The sequence below is a fragment of the Arachis ipaensis genome, chromosome B6 (genome assembly GCF_059453495.1).
Source record: "Arachis ipaensis isolate K30076 ecotype BB chromosome B6, ASM5945349v1, whole genome shotgun sequence".
NCBI classification, from domain to species: Eukaryota; Viridiplantae; Streptophyta; class Magnoliopsida; order Fabales; family Fabaceae; genus Arachis; species Arachis ipaensis.
The window spans coordinates 32,177,023-32,200,480 of NC_142441.1; the positions used below are offsets into that span (position 1 = coordinate 32,177,023).

Here is a 23,458-nt window from a genome sequence, read left to right on the forward strand (position 1 = left end):
GATGATTCGCCTCCCTTTTGGTGCCATAGGAATAAACAGAAAACTTCTAAGCGAAGTGTCAACACCAAACTTAAAAGTTTGCTTGTCCTCAAGCAAAGAAGAACTGAAAATAGAAAGAGATAATTTATTATGAAAGAAAGAAAAAGAAGAGGATAAAAGAATAAGAGAAAATTAAGATTGGGAGAGAGAGGGAAAGAAAACTGGGTGGAATTAGTGCGGCGCAAGCGACGCGGACGCGTGAGTCACGCGATCGCGCGGTTAGCGCGTTGTTGAAGTGGCGGGATCCCGTGGGTGACGCGATCGCGTGGATGGCCGATATTGAAAAAACGACGCGGACGCGTGGGGTACGCGTTCGCGTGACCAAATTTGTGTTTTTAGCACACTTCTTGCCCGAAGCCAGCACAACTCTCTGCCCAAGCACTCTTTTACGTCGATTCTGCAGGTCGCGCGTTCGCGTGAGTGACGCGGATGCGTGGGAGGCAGTTTTCCTATATGACGTGGGCGCGTCATCGACGCGGTCACGTGGAATAATTTGTGCCAAAGGCACTATTCCAGCGCCACTCCCTCGCAACTCTCTGTCAAATTTATTTTTTTCACACACACCCATCTGACGCGGACGCGTGTGCATCGTGTGCGCTCTTTTTTTTTTTTAGCCTGAGGTGTTCGGTTCCTGTGATAAAATAGCTGCATGATCAGAAAATTAGTAAGAACTTAATAAAAATCAACTAAGTAAAAACTACTACTACGAAAAATAACTAAAAATGAAGAAGAACGATCATACCACGGTGGGTTGTCTCTCACCAAGCACTTTTAGTTAAAGTCCTTAAGTTGGACATGTGGTGAGCTCCTTGTCATGGTGGCTTGTGTTTGTACTGATCCAGGAATCTCCACCAATGTTTGTTAATCCAATGGCTACCGGGATCCCAAACTAGGCGCATAACGCCTTTGAGCAAGTGGAAACAAGTGACAGGGCCCCAAGAGTGTTGATTGTGGGAATGAATTCCAAGGTCTCAAACCTTGCTTTTACACCCGTCTTCTTGTGTATCACCATTGTTCCCACCGGGTGGCAAGCAATCTGAATTCTTACAGAGACATCCAAACAACCATCCAGACCCATTTAGATTAGCTCTACACCAATCCTTGCACTTCAATTTGGAGCATGCAACCATATTGAACCTTGCTTGACAATTCTCAGCACTAACCATCTTCCTCTTACTCTTAATATCACAGAGAGATCTAAGTTGATCATCCGTCTCCAGTAGCCCATATTCAAGTGGGAAAGTAAAGGTTAAGGATAGGAATTTTACCCACTTGAATGTTGTATTGGATGGTGATGACTTTGGAAGAGGTCTTGCAAGCTCCACTCCCTTGTGTTCTTCTTTGAATTCTACCACCTCTTTGCAAGCTTCCTCAATTTCAACCTCTTCTTCTTGGTAGCTTTCTTTTAATTCAATCTCTTCTTCATTGCTTACCAAGGGCATGGGAGGTTGTGTATCTTCCTCCTTTGTGGGTGCATCTTCCTCCTTTGTTTTTGCATCTTCTTCTTCTTCCATGTATGATGATGGAAAGTTCTCTAATGCACTGGAGTATAAACTCCTTTGATTGATTTCCTCACTTTCTTCCATAGGATCTTGCATTGTATCTTTTGGGAAGGAATTTGCTTGTTCCTCTTCCTGGTACTTGATAATCGACTGCATATGCTTCTCTATATTTTTGACACTTGTCTTTATATCATGTAAACATTCTTTCATGAGAAGCTCAAGATCCGATGGTATTTGAGATGAATAAGAAGGAGGTGATGGTTCTTGATAAGTGTAAAAAGAGGATGGTTCTTGGTATGAATAGGAAGATAGTGGCTCTTGATATAGGTAGAAAGATGATGGTTCTTGATATGGATAGAGAGGAGGTGGTTCTTGGTATGGATATGGGGATGGTGGTTCTTGATAGTTGGAACATAGAGCATTGAAGTTTCTTTGGTTTTGACTTTGCCAACCAAAATTTGGGTGGTTTCCCCATTCATAATGATATGAATCACTACTCGGGTGTGAGCAGTAACTCATATGATCTCTCTCCATTATTTTTCCTTAGCACAACACACCAAAAGGAATTAAACGCACCATGTGGTAAACAGGAAAGCAAAGAAAAAAAGAACAAAATTCTAAAAATTAAAATAAGAAGAATCAAAATAAAATTAACTAGGAGACACCAAACTTAATTTCAGAAATTAAAAAAAAATTACTAGTATTAAATTATTATTAAATAAATTTTTTAATTGAAAATTAAAGATAAAAATAAAACAAAACTAATAAAAAAATTAATGGAAGAAAAAAAACGAAAATAAAAATAAAATGAAAATAAAATAAAAAAAGAATAAAACAAAAATAAAATTAAAAACAGACAAAACAAAAAAAACAAAACAAAAAAAATAATAAAAAATAAAAATAGGACGAAACAGTAAGGGAGCAAACGAAAAAAAAATAAGGAAAATTAAATTTATTTATTTTTTATTTTTTATTTTTTTTATAATAAAAGAAAAAATTAAAGAGAACGAAACAGGGGATTGCTAACGCGAAACAAAGGAATTTTTTTTTTTTCGAAAAATAATAAAACAGTTTTTTTTAATAAAATTAAAATTAAAACGCCTAATCTAAACAATCAAACAACTAATAGTTGTTAATCACAGTCAATTTCCGGCAACGGCGCCAAAAACTTGGTGCGGTAATTTACAACCACACTTACTAACCGGCAAGTGCACCGGGTCGTACCAAGTAATACCTTACGTGAGTAAGGGTCGATCCCACGAGGATTGATGGATTAAGCAACAATAGCGTTTGATAGGCTTAGTTAGACAAATAGAAAAGAGTATTTGAATATTCAATCGTGCAGAAAATAAAATAGTAAAATAAATAAGTTGGGAATAAAATATGGAGAATGCAGTTAAGGTTTCAGAGTTATCTATTTTCCCGGATTAATTTTTCTTACTAACTATTTTAATCATGTAGGATTTAATTTATAGCAAACTATATGTGACTAGACCCTAATTCCTTAGACCTTCCTAGTCTCCTCTAAAATTCATCAACAGCCAATTCCTTGGTCAATTAATTCCAATTAGAGGGTGATAATCAAATTACAGTTTATATGCCACAAAACTCTAATTACCCAAAAATAAAAGGATTATATGTCACGTATCCCGTTAAGTCTAAATAATTAAAATTTAGGAGAATATGTTTTCAAGCTGTTGTTCAAGTAAAGAGCTTTTCTAAGTTTTACACGAACTCAAATAGAAAGAGGGTCATACTTCCGTTCCACCCAAATTTATAAAATAAAGAGTGAAAACAATTCTTAAATTATAAATCCATACATGAATTAAAATAAAAAAAGCAATAAAATTAATCCATAGAAATAGACAGAGCTCCTAACCTTAACAGTGGAGGTTTAGTTGCTCATAGAAAAGAGAGAAAATTAGGATTGTCAATTATGTTCCCCTGATGGGATGAGGTGGAATCTCCCCCGGACCTCTCCAAAGGAAGGAAAGCTTCCTCCTTTTATAACTAATCCTCCTAAATTTAAAATCTAATATCTAAAACTAAAAATTAAAATAATATCTTTTCTTAATTTAAGATTTGAATTTAAATTTGAATTAATTAACAGATCTTCAGTTGATGGATGGAGACCACTTGTTCTGTCCATTCTACAGCTTCTAATCTGTGTTTTCTGGGCTGAAAATTGAGTTAAAACAGCCCAGAAATCGCCCCCAGCGTTTTCTGTCAATTCTGCAGATCGTTCATGCGACACGTCCGTGTCGTCCACGCGTTCGCGTCATTTGTGCAGATTCTAGTCCACGCGTTCGCGTCAGGCACGCGATCGCGTCAGGCACGCGATCGCGTCATTGCAATTTCCTCCATTCCGCGCGGTCGCGTGAGCCATGCGTCTGCGTCGGTATTCACTGGTCATCTCCTTGGCTTCTTCTCTTTCCCTGCAGAAACTTCATCAAATCCATCCGAATGCTACCTAAAATAAATAAAATTGCACAAAACTCAAAATAGCATCCATAGTGGCTAAAATATAATTAATTCTTAATTAAATTCAACAATTTAAGTGCAAATTCACTAGGAAAAAATAGAAAAGATGCTCACGCATCACCTAATGACACAGATATACGTACCAATTAATGTTAAAGATCATTGGTTCCTAGTAGTTGTGAAAAAAAGTAGAGGGTTGATTACATATCTAGACTTTTTAAAGTGCTCAAAACAAAGGTACGAGAGCATGAAGGCAATAGATGATGTGGTATGTTCAATGAAATTTTAACCTTCAAAAACATATCTCTATTTTGACTGTGAAACCAATCCCAAGTCAAATTGTGTACTTTGATTTTCAGATTTTCTTTTTAGAGAATCTACTATTGGACTATTGGTTTTACCAATTGGATAATACTAAAAGGTCGATGATTTCAAAGTTCAAATTTCAAGTGCCAGAGGTACCACAACAAGATGTTTAATCGTAAATATCATAAATCAATTACTTAACTCATGATATAATTTAGGATTATACAAAACCATGTAAGTTAAATGCTTAAATTTAATTCGTTGATGGAAGAGGCATTAATTTGTTGTAAAAAATAATGAAACTCTTATTTTTGAAGCAATGATTGTGGTGTGTGGGTTGCACAATAGTAGACACTTTGTCATCTATGGTTGCGTGGTGCCATACCAGTACGATCACCTGCTCCAATTTGCATTATATACTATGATTTTGTTTTGTTATAACATCTATCTTAATTTAACGATGGATGCATACACCTTAAATATTAGATGGTCAACGAATAAGGTAGAGTAAGGATGACCATAGACTTGGTGTATGGACCTCATAATCTAAGGAGAGAAGACATTCAAAGACTTACTATTGAAAATTGGAATAAGAAGATGCCCAAAAATATCACTTAGTCTTAAGGTGTAATCTTTCGGAGTCTATGTTAAAAATTATATAATTTCTAAAATTGTGAAAATGTAATTGTCTTTATTGCCTTGTGTAATCTTTCAGAGTCCATGTTAAAAATTATATAATTTCTAAAATTGTAGAAATGTAATTACCTTGCCTTGTGTTTTGTCACTGCCAACCCTTATATACTTTTAACTAGTTCAAGTTGTTTTTCTTTACTATAGATGAATGGGAAAATTTTTATGCCAAGAAAAACCCAAAAGTAATGATGACGTGATGAGTATATATCTAAGTGAGTTTCTCATTGTAATAATTCTGGTCTTATAGGCATCAATGGTTTGTGTCTTTCAAAATTACTTTTACACTTAAGATGGTTCAAATACCCCTTATAAATACCTGATAGACTATTTGGATTAAGATGTACATTTGGATTGGTTTCTTGACTTTATTTTCATAAGAACTTTTTTATTACAAAAATACTTTTGCAATTGAATTGGTTCATTCAATATTTTTCAAAAAAAAATTTACTACAAAAGCCATTTTGCATTTGAATATACAACATAAAAAAGACATTGATGAAGATAATTCATTAGAGTTTGTAAGTCATGCACTCATGGTATTATCTTATCAGAATGGTTGATCTAAGTATTTAAATAATAAAGGTTCAACAATAATATTGTGAGTACAATACCGTGAGTACAATTCATCAGAGTTACTGTCCACAAGAATCTCCATATCAAATACTTCAACACAGCCATCAGAATTCATTGAACTAATACCGTGAGTACAATTCATTTAAGAAAAATAAATTACAAAAGGACAAAATATCTGTACAGTTCACATACTAACAACACTAGAATATTGAAAAGGTTCAGAAAGACAATGTAACATCTCAAAAGCAAAAAGCTCATCTGTTCTGTAAATTAAGTTATTTTTCACTATTGGTTCCAAGTATTCCTAGCTTTCATGGCCTATATAAACATATCAATGGTCATGTCAAAAAGCATGAAGAATTATTTTGTAGAGGTTAAAGCACAAAATACAAATAATTTTCACCTGTAAGAGCCATTGATGCCTAATATTTTGCAGAGTCGTTGGTTGGGCAGCTACTGTACCCTGTGGTGTTGGAAACAAGTTAGTAAGAGTTGGATAAAATTGGACCCTTGAAAGCGATCCTATGACCGCCTCTCCCATATTTGATTGAGAATCCATGAGCTTAGTACTAGACTCCGCAGTACAATTACGCCCATTATTCTCACTCCTAGTGGCACCAAGAGTCTCTTTTGCTGCCTATCAAGCATGTCAAAATAAATAAAAAACAATTAATTACAACCTATTGTCACATTTTCTTCCTTATTATATCTATACATAGATGGAATTACACAACCAAAATATTTAACCATGCTATGAGAATAAATATGATTAACATACTAATATGAAAATAATTGATAAAAAATTTTCCAAAAACAAAATTTAGCAATCATTGCATAAATATCCTCATCTGTATCTGTACATCGAAAAGGGACATGGTCATAGCTCCGGTCACCTTCATCAACCAACTTTGGACAATGCCTCTTTGTATGACCCTTCACGAAGCAATTTGAACATGACCTTTTCCTAGTTTCACTCTTCTTGAGTTTGGGTGCACCTTTAGTCTTTGCGACACATGGATCACCAACAAATTCAGCAACAAGATGCAATACATCAAACCTTTTTTAGCATCATTTGCAGTGCTTGACTGTTTGATTATTAGTATACTTCTTTGCATCTTGGGTCCATTTTTTTAGAATTAGATTTTCTGGCAATTCATCTATATTCTCTCGTCTCAGCACACACAACATATGACTACAAGGATACCCTTCGTGATCCCAATGACAGCATTCACACTTCAATTTCTTCTCATTGCGATCATATACAACTGTAAATATTTTGACTCTATCTTAAAAAGCACAAATCTTGTATACTATAGTTGTGGAAAGGGGCTAACTATGTATAATGTCTAAAGAAACCACTTCTTCAATTTGCTTTCTCATTAGTTTGAATATCTTTCTAGTGTAGATGTTTGCAGCACAAAACTTGAGAGACTGTAAGCCATCCAGTTGTCAAAACAGGATCAGAATTGCTTGTCTTGAATTGAGCAACCATCTCATTGTTGCGATAATCTCGTAAAGCCCGCTCAAGATTCTCCACCAACTCTAAAATGCTGCCTTGAATGAAAAAATCTCTTTATGAAGTATTTCTAAAACCAGCACAAAATTTATCTCAAAGAAACGCCCTAGCCCAACTTTCTTTGTTTTCATATTGTTTGTCAATCCATGACGTGTCACTACCACCAAGCTCTTCAACCAATTTTGACCATTCCTCCTCAAATTCATCAACATTCTACTTGGCATAAATGAACTTTTTAAATGATTCACATAAGTCTAGGTCCTTGATTCTCAAAGTAGCATTTTTTTGAAGATGCCATCCGCACAATTTATGGGTTATATTTGAAAAAATCTCATTCATCGCCTCTTTCATAGCCTCGTCTGCATCAGTTACAACAACTTTAGGATGCTTGTTCATCATAACCTCTAAAAAATTAGCCAGTAGCCACTTGTACGTAGATGTCATTTCATTATCAAGTATGGCAAACCCGAATATACACGTTTGCTTGTGATGGTTACTCCCAGAAAAGATTACCAAGGGTTTCTTGTACTTATCAGCTCGGCATATTCCTTCGGCCGAAAATAAGCTACCCAACCGATCCGTCGCAGTTGAACTATATCGTGCCATAGCCATCGGGTCAACGTCAGCCTTTTCAAATAGGTAGCTTATGGTGGCGTTGGCATCACCACCTAAAATGCGTAACCATCGACTCCTATCAAGGTGGTTATCTAAGTCTTTCTTTGTAAAATCAGCTCTGACATACCCACCACCTTGCCCAGCCATAAACCCCATAATTTGAGATGTTGGCACACCATACATATGGATGATGTCAGCTTGTGCCTTGTTTGCATTAGTTAACTGCCGATGGTTCAGAATTAGGTGAACCATGCATTGTGGTACTAAGTCATGGTTATGTTCATCGAACAAATTCTTAACCCTCTAAACAGTTGCACATTTATCAAAGTATAAACACAATTTAGCTTGACAATTAGTTGGTGTCTCAACCCTTCGTTTCCTTTTTTGTGAACATTGTCATAGTATTTCTTCTCTCTCAATCCGACCCTATTACAAAAGAATTTTTGCTTTGAGTAACAATCATCTTTGGTTTTCACAAAATCACCTTTCCAAACTCCAAAGCCAACATATTTGGCATATCTCACATACATATCATATGCTACCTCAAATGTTGAAAATGTATGATTGATAATATCTTCAGCGATAACAATTCCACACTGCTTGCAGCCACTACATTGATATTTTTCCGTTCTCATCTCTTAGTCCAAGCTACAATCATTGTCATTAGCTGAACTCACTTCCATAGTTTCCATCGCTATCTGAAAATTACCTAAATAAAGTATATCAATGTGCAATTTAATATCAAAGTAAATATGTATATAATATAATATTACTCAATTCACTCAATTAAGACCTAGCTTAATAAATTAGAGGGGACAATTACTCATTTTTAGAATAATGATCAAAAAATGATGTGGTAGAAAAAACATTATTCTACATTATTACAAGGGTTATTATTGAATATGCTCAACTTTAAAACAGGTAAAAATTTTATAAATTTTTGGATGGCTATTTATTCCCATTTTCAAAAGTCATGAAACACTATCCTTAAAACCCTATTCTGGCAAAGAATTTGTCAACGAATTTTATTAATTTAAAGAATTTATTTATGATATTTTATCACCATTTACCTCTAATATGAAAGAGTATATTCTAGAATACATGAAAACAAAATTTATTCCTTGTGTGTTTAGCTAAAATTAGGCTCAATGCAAGTAATCACCACAAATTTTGAACAAATAAATAGTTTACAAATTAATATTTATATCAATGATTAAAGTTCAGCAACATAAATTACTATTATCAATTAAAAAGAATAACCTAACAATTAGCAATTACAATTACAAATTATCAACGAAACCAAGAATTAGAACAGAAAAAAATTAAAAATATAGAGATCCATTACTTCATTTTTGTTGGAAGGTAGTGAATAAAGGAGTAAAGTGCTAGTGGTTCGTGGATGCTTACCTGACGAAAGATGCGACAACAGCTGTCGAGAGTGCTAGTGGTGACGAGATTTAAACAGTCGTGTTATACCTCCTGTGAGAGAGGACCATCGAAAATTTAGTGGTGGGAGGGACATGGATTAGTGAAACATTGGGCTCCTTCAAAATCACCACTCTACTTACCTCTTGTTGCAGAAACACAACTTCTATTACTTCTTCTGAAAAATTATTACAAGAAATTCCAACAAATTTTTACCCTCCCCTTCTAAAATTCTTAACCCTTGGTTCAGAGAAAGGAAGAGAGAGTGGGATTGAGGGTCTTGAAAATTGATGGCTCAGAAGAGGGAGGGCGGGAGTAAGGGTTTTAGAAATTGCTGGCTCAGAGAGAAGGCAGGAATGAGATATACCAACTAATAATTAATAAAAATAATTAAAATTAAATTTAACTGTTGTCATAAACCAGTTTATTTTTTATATTGGTCCAACCAGATTCATTCAACACATTAAACTAAAATAAAAAAATTATGTTATTCTAATTTTAATTTCTGTCCATAAAAAAGGACACATATCCATAAGATCTTTAATCCCAAAATATATCCAATGGTCCAGCTTTTAGATTCAACGGAAGTCATTTTTCATGATTTCATTGGAGTGACCGTCTAAAAGATATTTTAAAATTTCATATGATGTAGAATATAATTATATTTTTTTGTGTTTATTTATAATCTTATATATTATTTATTTATTTTTGTTTAAGATTTAGAATTTAGCAAGGTTTTAAAAATTGGTTTGAACTGGGCCAATCGAACTGGTCGAATTGAACCAGCAAAGAAAGTGAGTCGACTAATAGACATGATTGCCGGTTTTAAAAAACTTTCGGACTGTCGAACCGGTCAGAGACCGCCTGGTCAAATCGAACCGGCCGGTTTTCACATTTTGAAGGAAACGACGCCGTTTCGTTCATGCAAAAAAAAAGGAGAACCCTAATTCAGTTCCCTAAGCTCAGCAGTCAGCAGTTTACTCACTTACTCAGCATTTCCCTCAGAAGTCGTCCCATCACTTGCTCCGTCTAGCCCCCGCCGTCGTCGCAAGCCGCAACTGCTCGAGGCCGCCATTCCCAGTACGATCATCTCCGACAGTTCTCGAAGCCGCCGTCCCCATTGCAACTCGTCTCGCGTCGTTCCTCCGTCGCGCAGCCGCTGTTCCGCCGCGCCGGCTCTGTTCCACCTCGTTCCAGCCCTTCTCTGCTCCAGTTCCGCCACGACCCACCTCCTCTGCTCCAGTTCCTCCGCGCACCACCCTCCTCTGCCCCAGTTCCGCCGTGCACCACCCTCATCGGCTCCAGTTCCGCGCCGGTCCGGACCACCTCTTCTCCAGTTCTACCGCGTCCAGTCTTCCGTCGTGCTCCCTCACCTCTGCTCTAGAAGGTATTTTTTCTGTTATTGTTGTTTTAATTGGTTTAGGATTGTTACTCTCTGATTTTTCTTCTTCAATTATTGTTGTTATTACTGTGGTTTTAGGATTGTTGATGATGTTCTTGATTCTGTTATGCTTACTCTTGAATGTTGATGTAGTTCCTGTTTTTTCTGAACAATAAAATCATGTCAGTTTGGCAATTTTTTTTTTTTTTGGTTTTAAATCACTGCTGTTCATTTTGAGTTCAAATGAATAGTGTTCAACTGCAAGTTATGAACATTTGATAATCAATACTAAGTTGAGATTTTGTGCATCTTTCTTGAATTAAAATGGCTGCAGACTCTTGTACATACTTTCACTACATTTTACTTTGTTGAATTAAAGTGACAGGAACTCTAAAGGGTTATGATCAGTTGCTTAACCTTGTCCTAGATGAAGCTGTAGAGTTTCTAAGAGGTAACTAATAGGTGGATCCTGTTTCTTTATTTATGAATTTAACGATTTATCGTGTATGTATTTCTGAAGCTTTGTCTTTCTTATCATGATAATGATTTTTGTAATGTAACTTCTGCATTGTTGCATCTTACGATGAAGTTTGGTAGCAGCAAAGAATATGTGCATCTGGTGAACTTTGTTGCCCTTATTTTGAATGAAGTAGTTAAGAGTATGATTTATCATTTGTCTTGTTGTCAAAAAGTTTCTTCATTAAATTTATTATTTCACCACACTAAGCTAGATCAATTTTCTTGTGTCACAAATTTTAAGGATTAAGAAAAGGGATGTTTACTGATTCATGAGAGTGAGGGCTGAATGAGTAACGAGCTATTAACTGGCATGCTTTAGCTTCAATTATGCTGAAGCTATGATCAAACTCTATGATGTAAATATCTCAAGACGGCCACTTTACCTGAGTGAGAGGTCCATTTAAAATAACCCTAACTATGTGCAGAATTAGCACAGAATTTTTTGGTGCTGAAAGCTGAATAATATAAACATTTGGTTTAAAAATATTTGACATTGTTCTCACTTTAAGTGGGGATTACTTATTTTCATTGAATCTGTCTTTTTACATATGCTTTCTTTCAGATTTATCAAGTCAAACAGCAAAATTAAGATTTCCATACAAATATTGAGTTCACTGTAATTATGTTTAGTATGCTTATTTATATTTTATTATAGAACGGTTATTTCAGTTGAACCGGTGAAACCAGTGAACCAATGAACCAGTAGCTAGAGCGGTTCGATGACCGGTTTGGTTTTCAAAATCTTGGAATTTAGTATAAAGATACCTTTGTTGGCAAGTGTTGCTAAAAATGAGAAATTTTGTTGGTCATGTAGATTGTTCAGCAGGAAATAGTTATCTTTGAGAAGGTGTAGAGGGGAGTAGCTAGTGGGGGAAAGAGATTTTCAATCGCTATGGCCAACAACTCGTCGTTTTTGTTTTCCGGCATTCGTTTTGACAGAAAGAAGTTTGGAAACGACATTGCCAGGTTCGGGAAGAACAAAACCACTGATGACGATACCGCCCTCAAGATTACAGACCCTGTTGAACTCAAAACCGAGAAAACGACGGGGGAACAATTCCAACAGAAACCACCTTCTTCGAAGAAGCGGAAGCGCAAGGGAACCTCTTCTGGTACTCTCTCACTTTTCTTCTTTTGCTTATTCTGCCTCTTTAGCACCCGATTTATTCTATTGAACTCTGTATCTTACTCTTTAACTTCGTTTCTGTTCTTGATTAATCAATTACTTGACAAATAAAAGATGCGGTTGAAGGATTCAGTGTATTTAGAAATTCTGCTTCTGCGGCGGAGCCTGTGGATAAATCGAATGATGCAGTGAGGGCTGATGATGAGGCCATTCAGCTGAAGAAGGAACACAATAGGCAACTTGAGGTTCTTTTATGTCTCTTCTGCAACTTAATAATTTCGATTGAACTTATAATTTGAATTTAGCTTATATATATTCGCCATGTTTGTTTCAGCGAGATGCTATATTCAGGAAGAAGAATAACATCCATGTGGCTGGGTATAACGTGCCATCCCCGCTTCAAAGTTTTGATGAATTGAAAACTAGGTATGTTATTTAGCCTTTTAATGTTCCGTGTTATAACAAATATTTCATCTACTAGAACTGTCTATATTTTGTTTGATGTTTGTTCTGCTTATCATGTTTACACGATCAACATGATTCAGAATCTGAAAATTGGTTGCAGATACAAATGTCCAAGATATTTAATGCGCAATATCACAGAACTTGGATTCAAAGAACCAACTCCAATCCAGAGGCAGGCTATTCCAGTACTTTTGCAGGTCTGGATTCTGCATTGAGTTGCTTTGAAGTCTTTTGTTCCTTAGAGATTATTACTGTGGTTCGATCAAGATTCGTTTCGTCTTGTTACTGCCCAACTTAGGTGTTAGTGATGTTCTTTTACTGCTATGTTGAATTGAATATTCCTTCAATGATTTGGGTTAGGATCGGGAATGCTTTGCTTGTGCACCTACTGGCTCTGGAAAAACCTTCGCGTTTGTGTGTCCTATGCTTATGAAACTCAAGGTGTTCCTTTTATTGTTCAACTGTCTTTGTATTTTCCAACTTCCTCATGTCCATGGTTCCTATAAACTAACTGTATTTTTACAGGGGCCAGAAACAGGTGCCATTCGCGCTGTTATACTTTGTCATACGCGTGAATTATCTGCTCAAACATACCGAGAGTGCAAAAAGCTTGCCAAGGGAAAAAAGTTTCGTATCAAGTTAATGACTAAACATCTTTCTAGAAATGCTGATTTTTCAAAATTTCCATGTGATATACTTATATCCACGCCACTTCGGTTACGCTTGGCTATCCGGAGGAAGAAGGTTGATCTCAGCAGGTGTGTGATGATGAGTATTCTATTCTTGACTAAAATTTGAAGTCCTAGGATTGCTACTGATGACTTGCATTTTTTGTTGATAGATATAGCCTAGACGCTTGTCCTGTCGTTTTAGTTGAATCGTTTATGTAGTGAGTTTTAAATCTGTTAGAACCTTGTTTTTAGCATTTTAGGAGGAACATTCCTGTCAAAATTTGGAAATATTTTCCTGGGATGGTATGTATGTTAACCATGAGGAGCACTTTGTTGCTTTTAATGGAAGTGTGCTAACTCAAAAATTAAAGCGCTAGCTTGGTGGTGAAATTAATTAGGATGCAGTCACAGTTATAATAGAGTTTCTGATATCAATAAGCTACATACCTTGTTTTTGTTTGTGGAGATTATTTGTAGTGCAACATTTTATTACTACTGGTTTCAAATCCTAAACTAGTGGGCACAACTGGTAGTTAGGTGGACTTTTACCATTGTTTATCTGATTTGTTTTTTCCCTTTACACCAGTGAATTAGACACATGACCAGTTGATCAGTCAATTACTCCGTTAACTGGCAAAACAAATATCAAGAATTGAATTCTAAACCGGACTAGTTGTTTATATAAATATATAAGGGTTTTTCTGTTTCAATGAACTGGTAGACATTCAATGTTTCAATGTCATCTACTGAATTGCTTATAATGTGTTGGTTTTGTTTCCAACTATTCTGGATGTTGCAGAGTTGAGTTTCTTGTATTGGATGAATCCGATAAGCTGTTTGAGCCTGAACTGTTTAAGCAGATTGATTCTATTATCAAAGCATGTTCAAATCCCTCAATAATACGCTCACTATTCAGTGCCACTTTACCTGATTTTGTTGAGGATCGAGCTCGAGAACTCATGCATGATGCTGTTCGGGTAATTATTGGCAGAAAGTAAGTTCGTTGCAAAAGTTTTACACAGCATTATATTATTCTAACTTGCCTTCACATTCTAATGCCTTTATGTAAATCAGGAATATGGCTTCTGAAACAATTAAGCAAAAGTTGATTTTTACTGGAAGTGAAGAAGGAAAACTTCTAGCAATTCGTCAAAGCTTTGCAGAGGTACATGAATGCTTTACGTTTCATTTTGATTTTCCAATGCATAAAGAGATTTGTGTCTCACGATTACAGTTAGTTATTGTAATATGTTAATTTAAAAAGAAATCAGAAGCACTGGCTAATGCAGTTTATAATTGATCTGTATTTTCCAATTGTTAATTTATCTTTTTGATCATTTGATGTTTTTTTTTTTTTCTCACTATGTGCTTTCCTATATTTAATTGAACATTCCTTTTGACTAAAATGTTTACCGCAGTGCTGTAACAGTTACCTTTGGAATTCATCCACGGTGTAATATTGCAGCATTGCCTATTAGCTCATTCCTTGCAGTATTTCCCTTTTATTTGACTTTCATAACGAGCTTTTTTCTCACTGCAATGTCCTGTAGAGTCTAAATCCTCCAGTATTGCTTTTTGTGCAAAGCAAGGAGCGAGCCAAGGAGCTGTATGGTGAACTTGCATTTGACAATATTAGAGTGGATGTCATCCATTCTGATCTGTCTCAAGAACAGGTAATTCTCATGAATATAGTCAAATTATGTTGTTCTTGTATTCTTCTGATAGCTCTTCTACTCATCATTAGTATAGTTCCAGCGAAATCTGTTTTTGATGTTCGCTTCTGATTTTAGTATGTACTACACTAACTACTACAGAATACATGGTAATTTAGTAGTTTTTCGTTGTTTTAATTTTTTGAAATGTATTCAGAGGGAAAATGCTGTTGATAACTTCAGAGCTGGCAAAACATGGGTTTTGATTGCCACTGATGTAGTTGCTCGGGGCATGGATTTCAAAGGTGTGAACTGTGTGATCAATTATGATTTCCCAGATTCTGCTGCCGCATATATCCACAGGATTGGTACGTGTAGTTACTATACCTGTTTAAATCTTGAAGAAACATTTAGGATAACTATAGTTTGGATTATTCATTCATTTTCTCCTGGGGCCTTGTTGAATAGAAATTGTTAATTTTTCAATAGGTCGATCTGGCAGAGCAGGGAGGGCAGGAGAAGCAATTACTTTGTACACGGAGGAAGACATTCCATTCTTGCGGAACGTAGCTAATTTAATGGCAGCATCAGGTTGTGAGGTTCCATCATGGCTCATGGACTTACAAAAAAAGAAGTGGAGAAAACACCGGCCAAAAAGAGATTCAATCTCAACCAAACCAGATATATAATCAGATTACTTTTTTTTTTTGAAACAAAAAAATGACGGATATTTAACAGTAGAGGAATTTACAGGAATCTTAGGAGTTATTCCTCGCCTCAAAAAATAGAGAAATTTAAAATCGAGACAAGTGAGAGGGTGGGGCGTAAACATTTTTGTTAATGGAAGTTCACACCTTGATTTTTGTAAACAGTACTATATTGCCTGCATATCCAAGTGGAGCCATGTTGTGTTATGTTTTTGAAAGGGGATTTCGATTTGTCCCTTGCCTTGTGATCTTAGATATATTTTGCGGGTTCCTTGGATATGTTTTTTCTATTTTTTTCTCTTTTTTTTGGTCATAAATTGTCAACAGAAATTAATTTAAAAATAGGTTGAAAAATGGTGTATCTTGGTGTGTTATGCAGAAATGTGGATTTTCGTCCTCAACCTACGTTTGTTAGTAGAAGCAATTAAAAAAAAAGAAACTCGCACCTGCAAAACGCAAAGCAATTAAAAAAAAAGAAACTCGCACCTGCAAAACGCAAAACCTGCAGCTTTGACCACTTTTCCCTTGAAAGAGCAAAATGGCAAAATGCAATTTGCGTTTTGTAGGTGCATTGTGTTAAAACGCCGTGCATATTTGACATGTATACATTGATTTGACCGTTTTTCTCTTTTATATGCTTTGCTCCCATATGTATTTTGCAACCCGTTTTGAGCAAGAAGAATTTTTTTTGGTTTCGCAGGTGAGTCTTGGAGTTTGATATTCTATATTATTGGTATTTTATTCCTTAGAGTTATGGTTTATCCTTTCTGTCTCCGGTTTTACGCTTTCGAGGGTGTTGTGTTTTTTTTTTTTTTACGGTTTTGCTTCAACTTTCCTTCAAAACTTTTAGTTATGAATTACTTCAACTATATCTACGTATATATTTTAATTTTTAGAGGTCGTAATACTTCACTATCTTTGTTTTACGACTTAAGCATAAAGCTAACAGTTCGTTCCTGTAGAGCCTGACAGACTAACTATGCTTCTAGGCATACTCTGGATTATGTGTATATGCTACTTAGCATGCATTTTGTAAGGCTGTATTTGGAGTGGAGACTAAGACTGAGATATAGAGATTGAAAGATAGAGACAGAGAGATTGAGACTAAATTAAGTCTTTATATTATATTTGGTGTAAAATGTATTGAATTGAGTTATGTCTAAGTTTCATATTTAATTTAAGATAAATATGAATATTGAGTGGTAGATTTAGAATTTAAAAAGTTAAATGAGAATATTTTTAGAAAGAAATATTATTAAAGTTTCAGTCTTCAATCCTAGAAATATCAATCCCCTCTATTTCCATTTTTTTTGATATACTGAAAAGACTGAAATTTTATGTCTTGCGACTGAAATTTTAATTTTAGTCTCTAACCACCAAATTAAATACTAAATTCTAGTCTCCCAATCTTAATTCTAATCTCTAAAAATATATAAACACTGCCCAACTAACTGCAAAAGATAAACTATTCATCATGCTGATAATAATTAGTTCTATAATTCCGTCTTATCATAAAGAAAAATCATAATTATTTTGACATGAGATTCCAATGTCATTATTAAATTGATTTTTTTTTTTTAATTTAGCATCATTTTGGTGGACTGGCCTGGTCAACCCTAAATTAAAAATTAAACCCCAAACCATATATGGCTTAATCACTAATATTAGTTAATTCACTTGGTACATATTCTATAGTTAGATGGGTACCACCCCAACTGCTATTTGGTGCAGATAGCAACTCATGCTCTTAAAAAAAAAAAAAACCTTTTTTAATTAATTATTTTTATAATATTATTACTTTTACTTCAAGTGACAACCAAGTGAAGCAATGAAATACCTCCAAACAAAAGCTAAGCATTCAGTTTGGCGGTACCAATCATAACCTCAATAGTTAGCACCAACGTTTTCCTTAATCAAAAATACCATGTTGTTGTGCCCTTCAAGCACCAATGTTTATATTCCATTACATGGCCTAATTATTCCTCTTCATTCTCTCCCAACCACAACAACTCTTTCATTCCATTGTTCCACTCTAAAAGTTTTGAAATAATAATGGGTTCAGTAGTTGAGAGATCAAAGAAGAAAACCCAGCTATGGAAGAAGGCCATGCTCCATTTTTCTCTCTGTTTTGTTATGGGGTTCTTCACAGGCCTAGCTCCAACCGGTAAATCTTCTATGTTCTCTTCAACCAAAGTTGTTACTTCTTCAAATAGAACAGGTTCTTCACCACAACCTTCGATAAATGTCAATAGAAGTTGGAGCATTTCTCCAATTTCTTCAGTTAATGTTCCTATGAAGCCAAGAATCTCAAAAACAACAATGTTGAATGTGAGGTCACATTCACAATTGAAGCCTAGAAGGCTCATCATCATTGTAACACCAACAAGCACAAAGCTTCCTTACCAAGCAGTGTTTTTGCGGCGGTTGGCAAATACCATTAGGCTTGTTCCACAACCATTGCTTTGGATCGTCGTGGAAGCAAAAACCGAATCCATGGAACTTCCAGGGATGTTGAGGAAGACTGGGATCATGTATAGGCATGTGGTTTTCAAAGAGAACTTCACTGATTTGGAAGCTGAATTGAATCACCAGAGGAACCTTGCTCTTAAGCACATTGAACACCATAGGCTAAGTGGTATTGTTCATTTTGCTGAGCTTTCCAATGTTTATGATCTCCAATTCTTCCAACAACTTAGAGACATTGAGTATGTCACTCTTTCCCTCCTATTTGCTAATCTTGTTTTATTCATGTACCATCATATTTTGTTTACACAGAAAATTAGTATTAAATCAGTCACTTGTATTAAATATATCTTAAAATATAAAATAAATATTAAAAATATGTGAAACAAGATATATATTTATATACAAATATATGATATGACTAATTTAGTAACTGATTTTTTATATATATAATAATTTTAATTCACATAATATAAAACACTTTAAATTTTTAATCAATATAATCATATATATTTATGGGAAGCTCGTGAACTTGGATTAGTGTGTATAGATTAATTATTATATTCTATATTTCCATGTAGTGGGTAGAAGCATTAGAAAAATAAGGAGCGACTGGGAGTTCTTTAGGTATACCAAACTAGCTGGGGGATAGTAACAACAATTATTATGCATTATATTTCACATCTTAGGTGTGATATCAATCAAGTTAAGATTTCCATTGTTAATTATTATTATGATTATGTGTTAATGGCTAATATTGTAGGGTGTTTGGAACATGGCCAACGGCATTGTTAGCTGCAAACAGAAAGAGAGTGATAATAGAAGGACCTGTGTGTGATTCAAGACAAGTCATTGGTTGGCATCTTAGGAATATGAACAATGAAACCGAGACAGTCACTCCTCCAATTCATATTTCAAGCTTTGCATTCAACAGCTCCATTCTCTGGGATCCTGAAAGATGGGGCCGCACCTCATCTGTTCAAGACACCTCGCAGGTAAATATTATCCAATCATATTATGTATATACAAAAAATATTAAATAATATATATATTTATACATAAATATATAATAATGGAAAAGTATGTGGAACCAACTCCAAATCAGCTGAGAATGGAACAATTTAATTAAGGGAGATGCTCCCATAAAGACGCAGAAAACGTCTTTTTTTTTAAAGATATTTTTTAATAATTAAAATTTAATACATATAATCACTTAAATTATGTTATTTTTGTCAAAATTAAGCCAGACAAATTAATTTAACCCAAAAACAGTGAATCAAATTTTGAATCCGTCTAAATTAATATTATTTTTTATAAAAAATGACTACAATACTTCTATTATATAAAATGACTAAAATATTCTTATTATATATATTAATTTTAAGAATCCTAAATTCTAGTTCTTTTATTTGCTATCGTTATAGGATTAGAATTTAAAATTTTCAATATATATATATAAAATAGGGATATTTTAGTTGTGTTTTTATAATAGGGATATTGTAGTAATTTTTTATAAAAAATATTAATTTATATCGGTTCAAAATTTAATTTATTAATTTTTTTGCTAAACTAATTTATCCGATCTAATTTTAATAAAATAATATAATTTAATTGATTATACGTGTTAAATTTTAATTTTTAAAAAACATTTTAAAAAAAAGACGTTTTTGACACCTTTATCTAAGTGACTCCCTTTAATTAATTATAAATATAGTAATTAGTTTTATTTATTTATAATTTAAAATATTGGTTATTAAATGTTTTACCACATTCAAATTAGGAGGAAATACATTCAGTATCATTGCAACGTGAATCACGGAAACTGATTCAATTAACTTCCGTCTCTTCACCCTCCTTCTCTCTCCAAATGCCTAAAATATGATAAATCAGAAAACAGATTCAGAACCATCCAATTTATAAAGAAAAGAAACATCCTAATCTCTAACATAAGTACCATCTACGTAGAGACTTTGAATTTACTCAGAGATATTTGGCTGGTTTTTTGCTAGAACCATCTTGATTCTCTAGCATTATTGTATAATAATTAATTTGATAATTGATTTGATAATTGATTTTTGTGTGTATATAATATTTTTGAATATCATTATGAGAGAATATACGCACATAAAAAATAACATAAGATATTATGTTGATTTATATTAGATTAATTGATTAGATAAATATAAATTTATTTAAGCCGATACACATTCAATTTAATAATAAATAATATATGAGTCGATGTCATATTCAATATGCATAAGAGTAGACTTTTCTCGCCAATATACAAATGCTATCCCTAAAACATAAAACAAAAAGTTGTTTTAACTATTTAATAATTTTGTTGAGACTTTAAAAAATTGGTATCTTCATATATTTCCTAAATCTAAATGATCTGTGATAAACATGATTATGCCTTAACAACTTGAAATTTGTTACTTAGGTTTAGTTAACGTTTGGCCAACCTCCAACTACTTTAGAAAGAAAAAATCAAGGTGAAAAAGAAGAGTAAGATATTAGGTAATTAAAATTTGATTGACTAACCAAGTTGGGTTGGTCTAGTGGTTAGCTCACTAGTCCGCTTAAGCAAGTGTCGGGGGTTCGAATCCCGCCTTGTGCATGCAGCAACCCATTGGCCAGCGGCAAACCCTTAAATGGAGCTCAGTACCGCGACGGATTAGTCCTTGACCTGCCGGGTTGGGGGATACCGTGGGAAACCAAAAAAAAAAAAAAAATTTGATTGACTAGTTCAACTAATCAGAATACTATTATTATGTTGTGTTTTCTACTTATAAGGCAATCCTTCTTCCTTTTGCTACAAGATACAGGTACAACCCATTGTCAATATTATCTTAATTAGAAAACACAGCCCAACATACTAACAATATTATCTCAATAAGAAAATTAAAATAATATATTTTAAATACAAAATAGCAAGACATTCATCACTTTTGCAAAAGAATCTCTACAATGGAATTTTGTTGCTTTTAATTCTTGTCTCTTTTTTACTTCTGAATATCATGTTTGTACTTATTAGCTTGTCTTTTTGGTTTTCTTAGAATTCAATCAAGTTTGTGAAGCAAGTGGTTCTAGAAGATGAGACAAAACTAAAGGGAATTCCACCAGAGGACTGCTCCAAAATTATGCTATGGCGTTTCAATTTTCGTGCTCGCACCATCTCAAATCACTAATTTCTGTCGATTATATCAGATAGCTGAAGATATATAATAATGAACGTTAAAGCAAAACAAAATTTGTCCAGTAATGGAATCATTCATTTTTTTATCTTTACTTTTACAAAATTTTTTTGGCATGTTTAATTGTTTAATAATTTTATTGATTCTTATTATTTTCCAAATTCTTGTTAGCTTATAAAAGTGAGAATGTCATCTTCTAAGAAGCAAAAAGCATTTATGCATATATGATTAGTTCAAAAAGTTCCCAAGCTTATAGCAAAATTCTTGGTACTTGTATTTATTTATTTACGTATTTTGTTAATTTCCCGATATATATATATAGTGTGTGTAAAATTAAAGAAATAAATTGCGATTTATGTGCCTGTTAAATAAGCTCTTTTATTTAATATTGATCCGTTACTCAAATCCTAGCCCACAATAGCAACAATCTCGGAATCTGATATAACTGGCAGAGATAACCTCCCTAACAACCGCTCCACTCAAACGATCACTACCGCAACAAGTTCGGATAACAACCAACATAGACTCTGTCAAACTAGCAACGAAGATACCAATAACAAACATGATACGAATAACAAAACACACAACAACAATTCAAATCTATATAACAACGACCTGCAAGTAAAGAGGTACATTATTCATTCTAATTTCTACTCTAAACTCTCTCACACTCATACTTACTTGAGCGTTGGAGTCTCTTTTTAGGTACCCAACGCCGTCTCCCCAGAAGAAGGCTACGTTCCACTCCCCTCGTTCTAAGGAAAGCTAGTTCAAGCACTAGCAGAACGAGCTATACCTCGGAGTCTATTTTCACACAGGAACATTTGGCGCCCACCGTGGGCCGAAATCTCTCTAACCCCACTTTCCTTTATTCTGTATATCTCCTCATTTCCTTTTGCAGGACACGAGAGATGGCGGACGAGCACAGTCATGCTCCCTCCATCAATCAGGCGGAAATCTTGGCAATCAATGAGGCCCTCAGGGCCGAAAATCAAAGAATGGCCGAGCTCCTGCGACAGATGGAGCATGAGCGCAGCAAAGGAGAACACAAAAATGCTGAAAACAAGGACGACAATGACGAGCACACATCGAAAACTAAACACACCAACCCAAAGACCACAAAAACAACCGCCAAAAGAACCAACCCTTTCACAAAAGAAGTTATGAACTTCGAAATGCCTAAAAATTTCACATTACCTTCAACCCTCAAACCCTACCAAGGAATAGGAGATCCGAATGTCCATGTCACCAAGTTCCACGCCATGATGTTCATGAATAAGGAGTCTGACCCGATCTTATGCCGAACCTTTCCAACCTTCCTGGATGGAGCCGCCTTAATATGGTTCTCCAACCTATCCGAAGGCTCCATCTCAGACTTCGATGAACTGGCCGATAGTTTGTCAATCAATTCGCCGCATCCAAAATATATGTCCACAATTCCGACTACCTAAGCACCATCAAACAAGGACTGAACGAAAGCCTGAAAGACTACATGACTAGATTCGCGGAGGCAACCAACGAAATACCCAACCTGAACCCCGAAGTACACCTCCACGCCCTAAAAAGTGGCCTCCGACCAGGAAAATTCCAGGAATCCATAGTGGTTGCGAAACCAAAAACCTTGGCCGAGTTTCGAGAAAAGGAAACAACTCAGATTGAAATCGAAGAATTTCGGGCACTACGAAGAGCGGAAAAACCCACCACAAATAGGGAAGAAGAAAGACGAAACAGACACCCAACCGGCAGGACAGAACAGAGATCATTCAGATTAACTCCTAAGTTCGATAGCTATACCCCCCTCAACGCAAAAAGAGAGGACATTATAAAAGACATACTACACTCAAAGCTCATTAAACCCCCAAATAGAGATGGGACATATCAGGACCAGCGACACGTGGACAGATCAAAATACTATGCTTTCCACCAAAAGTACGGCCATACCACAGACGACTGCGTAATAGAAAAGGATGTCCTTGAGAAGCTGGCCCGCCAGGGACTCGTTGACAAGTACATTGACAGCTGAGGACGAAGGCGGAATGTGGAAGACCTCGGCCAACAACCCAAAGCAACTGACAATTCCCGAGACAAAGGGAAGAAGGTAGACAACGATATCAATCCACCACGCAGGAT

The 23,458-nt window shown here is 35.0% G+C and overlaps 3 protein-coding genes across 6 annotated transcripts; 2 read left to right on the top strand and 1 right to left on the bottom strand.

Moving 5' to 3' along the window:
* Positions 1-5,879: 5,879 nt before the first annotated feature.
* On the bottom strand, positions 5,880-8,360 carry LOC107646838 (uncharacterized). The gene is made up of 3 exons (XM_088489952.1): positions 8,268-8,360; positions 5,998-6,231; positions 5,880-5,912 (listed from the first exon to the last, which is right to left on the bottom strand). The coding sequence occupies exons 1-3, from the start codon at positions 8,358-8,360 to the stop codon at positions 5,880-5,882; spliced, it is 360 nt and encodes a 119-aa protein (XP_088346078.1).
* A 1,735-nt stretch (positions 8,361-10,095) lies between these two features.
* LOC107648685 (P-loop containing nucleoside triphosphate hydrolases superfamily protein) lies at positions 10,096-15,909 on the top strand. Of its 4 annotated transcripts, none has more exons than XM_088491553.1 (13): positions 10,096-10,537; positions 10,911-10,982; positions 11,865-12,162; positions 12,291-12,421; positions 12,511-12,602; positions 12,742-12,838; positions 13,002-13,082; positions 13,167-13,399; positions 14,112-14,306; positions 14,387-14,477; positions 14,863-14,985; positions 15,182-15,332; positions 15,454-15,909. In XM_088491553.1, the coding sequence occupies exons 3-13, from the start codon at positions 11,943-11,945 to the stop codon at positions 15,651-15,653; spliced, it is 1,614 nt and encodes a 537-aa protein (XP_088347679.1). In that variant the 5' UTR covers positions 10,096-10,537; positions 10,911-10,982; positions 11,865-11,942; the 3' UTR covers positions 15,654-15,909. The 4 variants fall into 4 exon arrangements, with proteins under 4 accessions (XP_088347679.1, XP_088347680.1, XP_016207980.1 ...); XM_088491554.1 differs by having other exon boundaries at positions 10,109-10,537; positions 12,303-12,421; XM_016352494.3 differs by lacking the exon at positions 10,911-10,982 and having other exon boundaries at positions 10,109-10,537; positions 12,303-12,421.
* A 1,589-nt stretch (positions 15,910-17,498) lies between these two features.
* IRX9 (Nucleotide-diphospho-sugar transferases superfamily protein) lies at positions 17,499-21,589 on the top strand. Its single transcript, XM_088489392.1, has 3 exons — positions 17,499-18,376; positions 18,898-19,129; positions 21,191-21,589. The coding sequence occupies exons 1-3, from the start codon at positions 17,724-17,726 to the stop codon at positions 21,320-21,322; spliced, it is 1,017 nt and encodes a 338-aa protein (XP_088345518.1). The 5' UTR covers positions 17,499-17,723; the 3' UTR covers positions 21,323-21,589.
* The last annotated feature ends 1,869 nt before the right edge of the window (positions 21,590-23,458 follow it).

Bases quoted from the DNA above. Each gene is read 5' to 3' on its own strand.
- LOC107646838 (XM_088489952.1), bottom strand. From the start codon at position 8,360: ATGAGAACGGAAAAATATCAATGTAGTGGCTGCAAGCAGTGTGGAATT. The intron at 6,232-8,267 runs GTAGCATATGAT...CATGCTTGATAG, and splicing joins ATACATTTTCAACATTTGAG to GCAGCAAAAGAGACTCTTGG. The intron at 5,913-5,997 runs GTGAAAATTATT...ATGTTTATATAG, and splicing joins GGCATCAATGGCTCTTACAG to GCCATGAAAGCTAGGAATAC.
- LOC107648685 (XM_088491553.1), top strand. From the start codon at position 11,943: ATGGCCAACAACTCGTCGTTTTTGTTTTCCGGCATTCGTTTTGACAGA. The intron at 12,839-13,001 runs GTCTGGATTCTG...GATTTGGGTTAG, and splicing joins CTATTCCAGTACTTTTGCAG to GATCGGGAATGCTTTGCTTG. The intron at 14,307-14,386 runs GTAAGTTCGTTG...TATGTAAATCAG, and splicing joins CGGGTAATTATTGGCAGAAA to GAATATGGCTTCTGAAACAA.
- IRX9 (XM_088489392.1), top strand. From the start codon at position 17,724: ATGGGTTCAGTAGTTGAGAGATCAAAGAAGAAAACCCAGCTATGGAAG. The intron at 18,377-18,897 runs GTATGTCACTCT...CTAATATTGTAG, and splicing joins CAACAACTTAGAGACATTGA to GGTGTTTGGAACATGGCCAA. The intron at 19,130-21,190 runs GTAAATATTATC...TGGTTTTCTTAG, and splicing joins CTGTTCAAGACACCTCGCAG to AATTCAATCAAGTTTGTGAA.